The 13,101-nt window shown below is 40.5% G+C and overlaps 1 protein-coding gene across 3 annotated transcripts in view; it reads left to right on the forward strand.

The window, feature by feature from the left end:
- The window catches only part of LOC115134976 (protein MTSS 2-like), a 117,131-nt gene that overhangs the window by 24,546 nt on the left and 79,484 nt on the right, over positions 1 to 13,101 (forward strand). For all 3 annotated transcript variants that reach the window (XM_029669117.2, XM_029669152.2, XM_029669142.2), the window contains exon 3: positions 1,285 to 1,358. In XM_029669117.2, the coding sequence (XP_029524977.1) occupies positions 1,285 to 1,358 (74 nt within the window). The remainder of the gene's footprint in view (positions 1 to 1,284; positions 1,359 to 13,101) is intronic.

The following is a 13,101-nucleotide window of genomic DNA, read 5'->3' on the forward strand; positions in this document are numbered from 1 at the left end:
GCCATCTATTTTGTGAAGTGCACCAGTCCCTCCTGCAGCAAAGCACCCCCACAACATGATGTGTATTTCTTGCTGATTTCTTGTCTATTGGACTTATTTTACTGTGGATAAAGATACTTTTGTACCTGTTTCCTCCAGCATCTTCACAAGGTCCTTTGCTGTTGTCCTGGGATTGATTTGACCTTTTTTGCACCAAAGTACGTTCATCTCTAGGAGACAAAGCGTCTCCTTCCTGAGTGGTATGACGGCTGCGTGGTCCCATGGTGTTTATACCTGCCTACTATTGTACAGATGAACATGGTACCTTCAGGCATTTGGAAATTGCTCCTAAGGATGAACCAGACTTGTGGAGGTTTACATTTATTTTTCTGATGTCTTGTCTGATTTCTTTTGATTTTCCCATGATGTCAAGCAAAGTAGCACTGACTTTGAAGGTAGGCCTTGAAATACATCCACAGGTACACCTCCAATTGACTCAAATGATGTCAATTAGCCTATTAGAAGCTTCTAAAGCCATGACATCATTTTCTGGAACTTTCCAAGGTGTTTAAAAGGCACAGTCAACTTAGTGTATGTACACTTCTGACCCACTGGAATTGTGGTATGGTGAATTATAAGTGAAATAATCTGTCTGTAAACAGTTGTTGGAAAAATGACTTGTGTCATGCACAAAGTAATGTCCTAACCGACTTGCCAAAACTGTAGTTTGTGAACAAGAAATTTGTGGAGTGGTTGAAAGATTTGTTTTAATGACTCCAACCTAAGTATGTAAACTTCTGACTTCAACTGTACTTTTTGCAAATATAAAATAATTGTACAGTATATTTAAAATGATACTGTTGGTATTTCAAAATATCCCAGTATACTGCCCAAGCAAACCCACGGGGAACACATCTCAGTTCAATGTCAATGTTATGAATGTCTAAATCCAGAAACTGAAATCTGAAGGGCAATAAGAAAATTCAGTAGGTCTAGGACATAGTCGTGTAGGTGTTTTCCTAAATGAGATTTGAGTCTTGTGATCGAAACGGTCACTGTCTCCCCAGTAGTGACAGACTTTCTTTGACTCTGTGATTTAGAAACAATATGCTTAAAAATGTTAGCTGGAATGATTGTAATCTGTATGCTCACGCAAACAGAGTGAACTGATTTCAAGCCTGATGATGCAATAACATATTCTTATCTGAAACCTGTCTAGGGTTTATTCTAAGGCTGGTTTTATTGTGTACACGAGTGGTTTAAATTGAATGTTTCTCCATTACTTTTTTTTGTTTTATCTTTCAGGGCAACCGTCATCGTCACGAGCTCTTTCCTGGATGCCTTTCAGAAGGTTGCAGATATGGCGACTGGAACAAGAGGTAAAGGCAAAGATGTGTATCTATTGTTCATCGCTTCTTTAAGCCACAGTAGGTGACATAGACAATTCTAGTTTGTGAAAGGGGAGTCAACTGTTGTCATGTGGCATGAATTGCTCTTTCAATATGGTGCAGAGTAGGTCAGTCGAATTGTATATATATTTTTTGCTCTATGGTACTTTAATAAGTATTTGTCTGCGGTTCTGTGTACATCTAAGAAGTACAACGGGGCTGTCGGATGAGCAACAGAGGATGGGCCCACACTTAAAACTGAGAACGCCCATAGGGCAGGAGATCTGAGGATTTGCAGGACTGTTTGGAATTTGTGTGTGCGCTTGTTTTCGGCTCATGTGCTTTCAGTTAAGAACATGGCTCTGAAGCACAATACAGTGTCGGTGTAGGTTATCTGTTGTGATACTGTGACCAAACTCCCCCCTCTCTCCCTAGCGATCAAGTGACACACAATCTATTATTAATGAAATTATCATTGCTGTTATACAACATGTGCAGAGCCCCCCCTCACATTTCACCATTGTTCTCTATGGATGGGGCCCAGGGATGCAAACTCGTAACCTTTCGGCGATATTCACCATTTTGATCTCAAAATAGGTCATCCACGTGAATCGTGGAAGGTATTCAGACCCCTTGACTTTTTCCACATTTTATGTTCCAGCCTTGTTCTAAAAAGGATTACAAGAAAAAAAATTATACATACTACATTAGGTTTTATACATTTTTGCAAACCTTATTTACTTAAGTATTGACAGGGGATGTGTGGGAAAGGGGGTGTGTGGGAAAGGGAGGGTGAGGTGGTGTGGGAGAGGGAGGAACAGAGGGAGTGTTTCATGTAGGCCTGGTGTGTTTTTACCTTACTGACACAATGGAAACACAGCTCATTATGCATTTCATATTCCTTACTACATTCCTCCTGCCCAATCACAGGTTGGATAAGAGGAAATAAATTTTAAAAATTCAGTAGCCTTTTCTATTATACAGTAATAAGCGTGAAATTAAATTCAATGTGTTGTATTGAGTACAGGTGTGAATACCAGGGACAGTTTTTTTTGTGCAGCACACGTGCAGAACATATAGAGAACAGAAGCAGGTGTCCTGGGGTGGGGAAAACCCTGTGGTATCACATCGTTAGTGACATTTGAGGCAACACAACTGAGCCAACGCATTAAGAAAAGACATTCCACAAATGAACTTTTAACAAGGCATTCCAGGTGAGAGAATTCCAAGAGTGTGCAAAGTTGTCATCAAGGTAAAGGGTGACTACTTTGAAGAATCTAAAATATACTGTATTTTGATACTTTTTTGGTTACTACAGGACTCCATATGTGTCGTTTCATAGTTCTGATGTATGTAAAAAATAAATAAACCCTTGAATGAGTAGGTGTGTCTGAACTTCTGACTGGTAGTGCATATACATTTAAAAACATATATTTTCCTTCCAACTGTTAGTTTCTTATTTTTCGAAGTAAATGACCTACGGGCTCTAGAGAAGCTTTAACCAAGTTGAATTCTTCCCGAAGGTTCTGTACAGCTGTAATCGGACAGCAAAACATTTCTCACTTCAGTTATATACATCCTATTTAAGACACTCCCCTTTCTCTCCAATCCTTAGTTTATGGCTGTACAGGAAGCTAATAAAGAGGGTAACAGGATAACAAACCTTTATTACTGCCTTAAGAGAACCTGTCCTGACCTCAACCCCTCCATCTAAACCATTGGGTTTTTCTTCAGAGAACCATTTCAACTTCTGACATAACCCAGTCTCTTTCATTTCCTATCTCAATGATCAAAGTTTAGCCGTTTCCAACACAACTCTAAAAATCCTATCAGTGACTTTTGGCTCCCTAAAATCTGTATCTGACCCATCCTATATCGGTTGGGGTCTACTACTGATTCCACTCAATCAACCGATATTGATCCTGCCTGACAAACGTAATAAAAGTGCAGTCGACTTTGGTATTTTGGACACACTAATTGCAGAATCCCCTCAGATAAAAATATCTCACACATGATATGTGTGAGAAACCTTGATGCATTTAATTTCTTGAGGATAACTGAATCAGTGCAGTCTCACGCATAAGCATTTTTGAAGACAACCTCAGATTGAATAAGCGTTTGAAGTTATAACACACAAACACCTGTTGTAATTTGTTGCCTCAAATAAATTAAACCTCTCACTCAGCCAATCTCTGATTTACATCATTTTCATTGTAAATTTTCATGTGACCTAGTTCCATGTGACCCAGTTCCCTTCATTTGTGAAGGTCTTCCCTCTGGGCAGAATGCCAGTCAGCCCAAAGGCCATTATTCATGTCTGTTACACAGCATGACAAACAGTGTGACGCCGAGACATCAACGCAACACTTTGATTTACCATGGAAATGCCTTTATCAGTCGGGCGGTGCACAATTGACCCAGCGTTGTCCGGGTTAGGGATTGGCTGGGGTAGGCTGTCAAGTAACTGACTTGCCTAGTTAAATAAATAAAAATCACTGGGCTGTTCTATAAAGGGAAAGCACTGCTCCGGTCACTTCGTTTCATGTACAATGGAAATCAAATGATTCAGGATAGCACTGTTATATTGAGTTCGGTATTTATGTAGATGCCTGCATAAAAGGTAAAACAAAGTCATGTGTAAAACTGTAACACAGGTAATGCAATGTGACAGTGTCTGGTATCACAGGTGTTGGTGGAGTCTGTTTTTAGTATGCATTTGTATTCTAAAGAGAGGAGTAGCTTAGTTAGTGTTATGCACTCGGTGGAAGCGGCACATTCCAAAGTGGGCGTGGGTGGAAGGGGAGAGTGGGGTTTCTTGTTGATGCACCTGTTTGGGAAGAGACTGGCCTGGCAGCTGACACCCCAGATCTTGCATCCCACTTCACTCACTCAGCTGTATAATGATGGATGGAGGGGGGGACCACAGATTATCTTCTCTGAGAGCCAGCTGTCCCCTCTGCCACAGCAGACACCACTGGACACTTTCCTGACTGTGTTTGAGTCGCTGTGTGTTTGTTTGCTGGTCGTGCTTGTGCGTGGTGACCCACAAAGCCTCACCTTCAGCTCTGACCCACTCCCCTGACCAATTTTTTTTGTCTGAATTTTTATATTCAGTACCAGTTTGGACACCTACTCATTCAAGGGTTTTTCTTTATTTTTAACTATTCTCTACATTTTAGAATAGTGAAGACATCAAAAATATGAAATAACACACATGGAGTCATGTAGTAACCAAAAAAGTGTTAAACAAATCTAATGTATTTTAGATTTTAGTAGCCACACTTTGCCTTGATGACTGCTTTGCACAAATAAATTAAACATTGGCATTCTCTCAACCAGCTTCACCTGGAATAATTTTCCAACAGTCTTGAATAAGTTCCCACATATGCTGAGCGCTTGTTGGCTGCTTTGCCTTCACTCTGCGGTCCAACTCATCCCAAACCATCTCAATTGGGTTGGGGGATTGAGGCCAGGTCTTCTGATGCAGCACTCCAATCTCCTTCTTGGTCAAATAACCCTTACACAACCTGGAGGTGTGTTGGGTCATTGTCCTGTTGAAAAACAAATGATAGTCCCACTAAGCAGAAACCAGATGGGATGATGTATTGCTGCAGAATGCTGTGGTAGCCATGCTGGTTAAGTGTGCCTTGAATTCTAAATAAATCACAGACAGTGTCACCAGCGAAGCACCCCCACACATTAACACCACCTTCTCCATGCTTCACGTTGGGAACCACACATGCGGAGATCATCCGTTCACCTACTCGGGGTCTCACAAAGACAATTTGGAGTCTTCTTATTGGTGTCCTTTTTAGTAGTGGTTTCATTGCAGCAAAGAGTTTTCACGCAGTCTCCTCTGAACAGTTGATTTTGAGATGTATGTTATTTGACCTGCAATTACTAAGGCTGGTAACTCTAGTGAAATAATCCTCTGTAGCAGACTCTGGGTCTTCCTTCCCTGTGGCATTCCTCCTGAGAGCCAGTTTCATCATAGCGCTTGATGGTTTTTGCAACTGCACTTGAATAAACTTTTCTTGAAACAAGTTCTTAAAATTTTTCGTATTGAATGACCTTCATGTCTTAAAGTAGTGAGGGACTGTTGTTTCTCTTTGCTTATTTGAACTGTTCTTGGCATAATATGGACTTGGTATTTTACCAAATAGGGATATCTTCTGTATACCATCCCTACCTTGTCACAACACAACTGATTGGCTCAAACACATTAAGAAATTCCAGAAATGAACTTTGAACAAGGCATATCTGTTAATTGAAATGCATTCCATGTCACTACTTCATGAAGCTGGTTGAGAGAATGCCAACAGTGTGCGAAGCTGTCAAGGCAAAGGGTGGCTACTTTGAAGATATAGTTTGATTTGTTAAACACTTTAATTTTGGTTACGACATGACTCCATGTGTGTTATTTCATAGTTTTGATGTCTTCACTTGTATTCCACAATGTAGAAAATAGTATAAAATGTAATCTTAACTGAGTTGCCTTAGTTAAATAAAGAACAAGTTCTTATTTACAATGACGGCCTACCCTGACCAAACCTGGACGACACTGGGCCAATTGTGCGCCGCCCTATGGGACTCCCAATGACGGCCAGATGTGATGCTGCCTGGATTCGAACCAGCGACTGCAGTGACACCTCTTGCACTGAGATGCAGTGCCATAGACCGCTGCGCCACTCGGAATGAGTAGGTGTGTCCAAACATTTGACTGGTACTGTACATGTTTTGATAGTGCAATCACTCTTTGTTTTTGTCTCTCGTTTAACCACATTGGTTACTCAAGCCTATGTACTTATGCATCATGACATTGATGATGTTTTCAATCTCACTTTGTGAAAGTACTGCATCACATTGTTACAATGTAGGCTTGTTTTTATCTATTTTTAAATTTTTTATTTAACCCATATTTTACCAGGTAAGTTGACTGAGAAAGCATTCTCATTTACAGCAACGACCCGGGGAATAGTTACAGGGGGGAGGGGGGATGAATGAGCCATTTGTAAGCTGGGGATGATTAGGTGGCATGAAGGTCAAATTGGGACTTTAGTCCGGACACCAGGGTTAACACCCCTACTCTTACGATAAGTGCCATACTATCTTTAGTGACCACAGTCAGGACACCTGTTTAACGTCCCATCCGAAATACAGCACCCTACACAGGGCAATGTCCCCAATCACTGCCCTGGGACTGACCAGGACCAACTTTGCTCAGCTTCAGAAGCAAGCCATCAGTGGTATGCAGGGTGGTATAACGTATACTCCCCAGTGCCTCATACGTTTAAAAACAATAAAAATGTGTCTGGAAAAAGGCAGTCCAACCTGTTATTCGCAACATGACTTGAGGACTAGGCTATATTTATCACTGGGAACATTTTGACTAAGTGTTTAGAGTTCCTGCGTCTGTTAAATATTCCTGTGGCACGTGTTTTTCTATAAGCAAACTTGCACTGCCACATGCCCCCTCCCCGCTCCCAGCATTGAGCTCATGGAAATCTGTTTAGAAAAGGGGAAATGTATACATTCTAAACAAAGGAAAGGAGAGAGGGGGAGATGTCTGTGTATCTGAATGGGAGGAGTGTGGTGGGAGCACAGACCTCTGTCTCCTTAGTGGTGATGACAGCACATGTCCAAACAGTTTTTGATTTCGCTGCACATTTCCCTCTTGAGAGCTACAGGGAAATTTGTTTTGGGTTATTAGGAATTCCCCAAGTTGCCAGTCCATTCCTCAGTACTACTCCATCAATAACTAGTATTTTGGCTTCCCCAAGTTTCTATGCTAGGTTTCGACAGTGCGGGCTTCTCGTCTTACCCTTGCGTGATCAGTTGACTAGTGACACACTAACAATGTAACAGTATTGCACTCAGGGGAAACACGTCTTATAAAAATTGAGCTGGCTGTATAAAATGTGCATTGCTCCTTTTTGACCTTATTCTGTGGTTGCAGAGTGTTTGTCTCAGAACATATAAATGTTTAGATTGCTCTATTTTTACCTGGTGGTTTAGAATCATTTGTGAAATCTGTTAATGTAAGAGGCTCAATATTATGCTGTTGTCAACAGCATGATCTGACTAATCTGTGGATCCTCATGACTGGTTACCATGAGGGTGTATTTTTTTTATTTTTTAAATGTGTTGTATGAGGCAGACTCTTTCTCCAGTGCATCAAAGAAACATCACAAGACTCGCAACAGCGATCCACAAGACAAGGGAGGTTCTGTCCGAGCTACTAATTCAAACCGAATCAGCTGAAAAATGTAGTGATCTACAGTTTTAGACTTGAAGCAGCATAGTATGATTTGAAGTTAATGAAAGAAGGAAAAGCTAAAACATGAAGAGCATTGTTGGATTGTTCTGACCCAAAATAAGTGTGTGAATAGAGTTAATAATTGTATGGAGGGCTGTCCCCCAGGATATATTCTACTTTTACCTTCGATGGAATCTTAACTAGTCAAAGCACTGAGACCTGTCTGGAACACAGCACAACACAGTCCAGTTGTCCACCGCCACAGCAGACCGCTGCGAGGAGGGGGCGTCTGAGTATACTGAGTAGGTGTGAACAGAGCCCCACTCTTGTGCTGAGAGACACTGAGTGCTTTTGTGCAGTGGTGAGATGTGGGCACCAGTTATTCTGGGATGTGTTTAAGAGCGAGACAGAACACTGCTTGGTTTGCCCACCAACCCACACAGAACACCAGTCATGTTGTTAATGTGTGAAAGTGCTGGTGAGAATTTGGTATTGGTTGGACAAGGAGGCTACTGGTGAACTACATGGCTTTTACCTTTATTTAACTAGGCAAGTCAGTTAAGAACAAAGTTATTTTCAATGATGGCCTAGGAACAAGGTGTTAACTGCCTTGTTCAGGGGCAGAACGACAGATTTTTACCTTGTCAGCTCGGGGATTCAATCTAGCAACCTTTCGGGTTTTAGTCCAGCGCTCTAACCACTAGGCTACCTGCCGCCCCAGTGTGCCACAAAGGTTATCAACAAATTGGGATTCATTTCGTAATACATTTTGTGACATTGTCCTCCCACGTTGGCTGTGCCAGTTTTATCTCCAGATTCAAAGGTGTCTAGCTAGGCAGCTACTTATGAACAGAGCAGAAGTTAATTACATGTGTTTTACAAGGTTTCCATTGAATAATGCTCTCCAGCTATACCGGCAGTTGCACCACCAGAGACTTATCAAACTGAAGATGGCTCACAGGGGTGGGGTGGAATAAATGAGGTCGGACCTGTTTTTTTTGTGAGTCTGGTCAATTTGAATTTGATCCATTTGAAACCACTTTGCATTGGAGTGGTCCAGGAAAAGTTGGGTCATGTTTCTGCAGGCATTGGCCCCATCTGGAGCATGAGCTCACAGCTTGTATCTACTATTGTGGCCTGTGCCTAAACAGCACTGCGTGACGCACGCAAGGAGTCCCTTTGGTACAAAAACAACCACAACCATCAAACACTCGTCCACCATCAGAGGAGGATTTTACAACTGCTCAAGCCTGGCCTCTCAGCGGTGTGCTGTTTTGGCGGGTTGCTGTATACCACATTTGCATGGAAGGCTCGATTTCACTGTTGGTGTCAAATAAAACCAATGACATTTTAAAAATAAAAGTATTCTTTAAAAAGGAACATTTTAAATGTATTCTGTTTATTATAACTTCATAAAACACTACAAACACAGGTGAATTGCAGGACTTAGTCTGTTAAATATGGAAGGAGTAAGTTGTTCCTATTAGGGGAAGTCGGGGTGACTATAATGAGGAAGTTGCATCACCTTTTCCAGAGGCCTATATTCAGCCTGATCTAGTTTTGCACACAGCAGGAGCTTCCACAGCCCCTCTAATCTGATGCCGACAGCTTATTTTTTAGCTTGCTAATGTGGTTGCAAAGGGTTATTTCCACCGTCCGACGCTTTTGCCCATTTACTGCTTATCACTTATTAACCATTTATTCACATGACTTTATAGGGCTGGTAATTGCCAGGGACCTCACTATACGATCTTACAATGCTTTGGTGCCTATATGTTTTGTGATTCTCACAATTATCATGATTCTATATGTATTGCGATTATATACTGCTTACAGAGGGACAAGAGAAATATGAGAAGTTTTAATCAGTCATGATAAGTGCTGAAAACAAATTGGCTCATTATTTAGAAATATGGAGAACAAGCTAGGAAGGGAAAATATTGGTACAAATAATATTGCGATATTGTAAAAACGATACATATCATCCAAAAATAATATCCCAATTTGCAACTTTTTTTTCATCACTTAGTTTACTTTAATACAATATTTCAGATGTTTCAGTTGAAGTCGGAAGTTTACATACACTTAGGTTAGTCATTAACTCGTTTTTCAACCACTCCACAAATTTCTTGTTAACAAACTATAGGTTTGGCAAGTCGTTTAGGACATTACTTTGCGCATGACACAAGTCATTTTTCCAACAATTGTTTACAGATTATTTCACTTATAATTCACCATATCACAATTCCAGTGGGTCAGAAGTGTACATACACTAAGTTGACTGCCTTTTTAAACAGCTTGGAAAATTCCAGAGAATTATGTCATGGCTTTAGAAGTTTCTGATAGGCTAATTGACATCATTTGAGTCAATTGGAGGTGTACCTGTGAATGTATTTCAAGGTCTACCTTCAAACTCAGTGCCTCTTGTAGACCTCCAAGTCTGGTTCCTCCTTGGGAGCAATTTCCAAGTGCCTGAAGGTATCACGTTCATCTGTACAAACAATAGTACGCACGTATAAACACCATGGGACCACGCAGCCGTCATACTGCTCAGGAAGAGACGCGTTCTGTCTTCTAGAGATGAACGTACTTTGGTGCAAAAAGGTCAAATCAATCACAGAACAACAACAAAGGAACTTGTGAAAATGCTGGAGGAAACGGGTACAAAAGTATTTATATCCACAGTAAAATGAGTCCTTTATCGACATAACCTGAAAGGCCGCTTTTTGGAGAAATGTCCTCTGATCTGATGAAACAAAAATAGAACTGTTTGGCTATAATGACTATCGTTAGGAGGAAAAAGGGGGAGGCTTGTAAGCCGAAGAACACCATCCTAACCGTGAAGCACGAGGGTGGCAGCATCATGTTGTGGGGGTGCTTTGCTGCAGGAGGGACTGGTGCACTTCACAAAATAGATGGCATCATGAGGTAGAAAAGTATGTGGATATATTGAAGCAACATCAAGACGTCAGTCAGGAAGTTAAAGCTTGGTCACAAATGGGTCTTCCAAATGGACAATGACCCCAAGCATACTTCCAAAGTTGTGGCAAAATGGTTTAACCAGTTGCGACGAGCAAACCCGTATCCGGGAGTGTAATCATAGCCTCAAGTGCATTAGCATAACGCAACTTTTCCTATTCATGAAAATCGCAAATGAAATGAAATAAATATATTCAAACACAAGCTTAGCCTTTTGTTAACACTGTCATTTCAGATTTGCAAAATATGCGTTACAGCCAACGCCAGACAAGCATTTGTGTAAGTTTATCATGGCATAATGCTTTGCTAGGCTCTGCTGGCAGCAGGCAACATTTTCACGAAAATAAGAAAAGCAACCAAATTAAATCATTTACCTTTGAAGAACTTTGGATGCTTTCATTCAGGAGACTCCCAGTTAGATAGCAAATGTTCCTTTTTTCCAAAAATATTATTTTTGTAGGCGCAAAAGCTCCCGTTTCTTCACCATGCTTGGCTGAGAAATCGACCGAAAAATGCTACAACTAAAACGCCAAACTTTTTTCAAAATTAGCTACATAATATCGACAAACACGGCAAACGTTGTTTAGGATCCATCCTCAAGGTGTTTTTAACAAATATATTCAATAATATATCCGTCGAGGCAGTTGGTTTCTCATAAGAAGCGATTGGAAAAATGGCTACCTCAGTATTTTACGCAACGTTTTCTGCGGGAGACACCATGTGACCACATGCCATATATGGTCCGTTACAGCCATTCTTCAAGGGAAATGCCTATAAAGATGTCACAATGCTGTAGACACCTTGGGGAAAACGTGGAAAACATAAGCTCATTCGTAGCTCATTCACAGCCATATATAAGGAGTCATTGGCATGAGGCAGTTTCAAAAAAATGCGGCACTTCCTGGTTGGATCTTTATCTGGGTTTCGCCTGTAACATCAGTTCTGTGGCACTCAGACAATATCTTTGCAGTTTTGGAAACGTCAGTGTGTCTTCTTTCCAAAGCTGTCAATTATATGCATAGTCAAGCATCTTTTCGTGACAAATTATCTTGTTTAAAACGGGAATGTTTTTCATCCAAAATCCATGTTTTTATATCCAGTACCTTCAGAAAGTATTCAAAACCCTTGAATTATTCCACATTTTGTTGTTACAGCCATCTACACACAATACCCCATATTGACAAAGTGAAAACCTGTTTTCAGACATTTTTGCACCTTTTATTGAAATACAGAAATATCTAATTGGTTAAGGATAACAAAGTCAAGATATTGGAGTGGCCATCACAAAGCCCTGACCTCAATCCCATAGAAAATTTGTGGCTGTGCTCGATTTTATACACCTGTCAGAAACGGGTGTGGCTGAAATGGACAAATCCACTCATTTGAATGGTTGTCCACATACTTCTGACTATGTAGTGTAGATGTGTACCCACGCAGGAGAAAATGCAATTCCACTTTAAAAAAATACAATTCGCTTTTTTTACCGACATGAATTTTGTATGAAAAAGAAAGGAACAGTTTGAGGGGAAAATACGGTTGGAGCTTTCCTTGGAATAAGTTGATTACTTGAACATACCCTGTTTTATTTGGAACCTTTCACATCTTACGTAAATGGGTGAGATGGTGCATTACGGCCAGGAGATTGTTCTCCTGAGTCATGTCCTAGACCACATGCACTCAAGTGACCTTACGTTTTTAAAAGAGGCAAAAAAATAATAATATCTACATAAAATGACTGCGGGAGACTTTTAGTGATTTCAAATGAAGGCACAAAAGGTCTCGATCGAAACAACATTAAAATAACTCAAGCAGAATTCTGCATGAATTTTGGCATATTTTCTTATGTTCTAGTGATTTTCAAATCCACTTTATCTTATTGTCCAGCAGCCAAAGGCATAATCGTTGTCCTGTTAGTAACCCATGCTAGTTTGTGTGTCTTTAAAATATCCTTTCAAAATAGAGGGAATATTTACTCTCTGTCACATTAAACCGCTCGCGCCTGCGGTGCGCTTTTGAGAATTGTTTTCCTGCTAATTGCATTTTGGAACATTCACACGTAGCCTACAGCCATGTGCCCATTGTTGAGTTTATAATGAAGAAATAAAACTATGAAAATGTTAAGCTGAATGGGCTCGTCTGTTGCATCAGCCTCATTTAGCTTTTTTACATTTTATTTATTTGCAGTGGTTGTCATCCCAGAACTGTCCCAGAGTCCGTTTTGAAACTCCCTTTATTTTCGAGCCCTGGAGGGAATTATTTTATATAGACAAGTATTTGGTTGTAATTGTAGTGCTGCAATATTTTATAGACTATTATTTTGAGACATGCTTGACTATGTAGGGAATAGGGAGGAGCCATTTGGGACTCACCTCTGTTTTTATCCCTCAATCCATATCAGCCCAGCCCCTTATCACTGTTAATACCTCAGGGAACAATTGAGATTTTTTTTAAATGGAGGACACGTCAAGCACAAAAGTCAGTAAAAACCTACTGTTCATT

The sequence above is a fragment of the Oncorhynchus nerka genome, linkage group LG2, assembly GCF_034236695.1.
Source record: "Oncorhynchus nerka isolate Pitt River linkage group LG2, Oner_Uvic_2.0, whole genome shotgun sequence".
In the NCBI taxonomy this organism is placed as follows: domain Eukaryota; kingdom Metazoa; phylum Chordata; class Actinopteri; order Salmoniformes; family Salmonidae; genus Oncorhynchus; species Oncorhynchus nerka.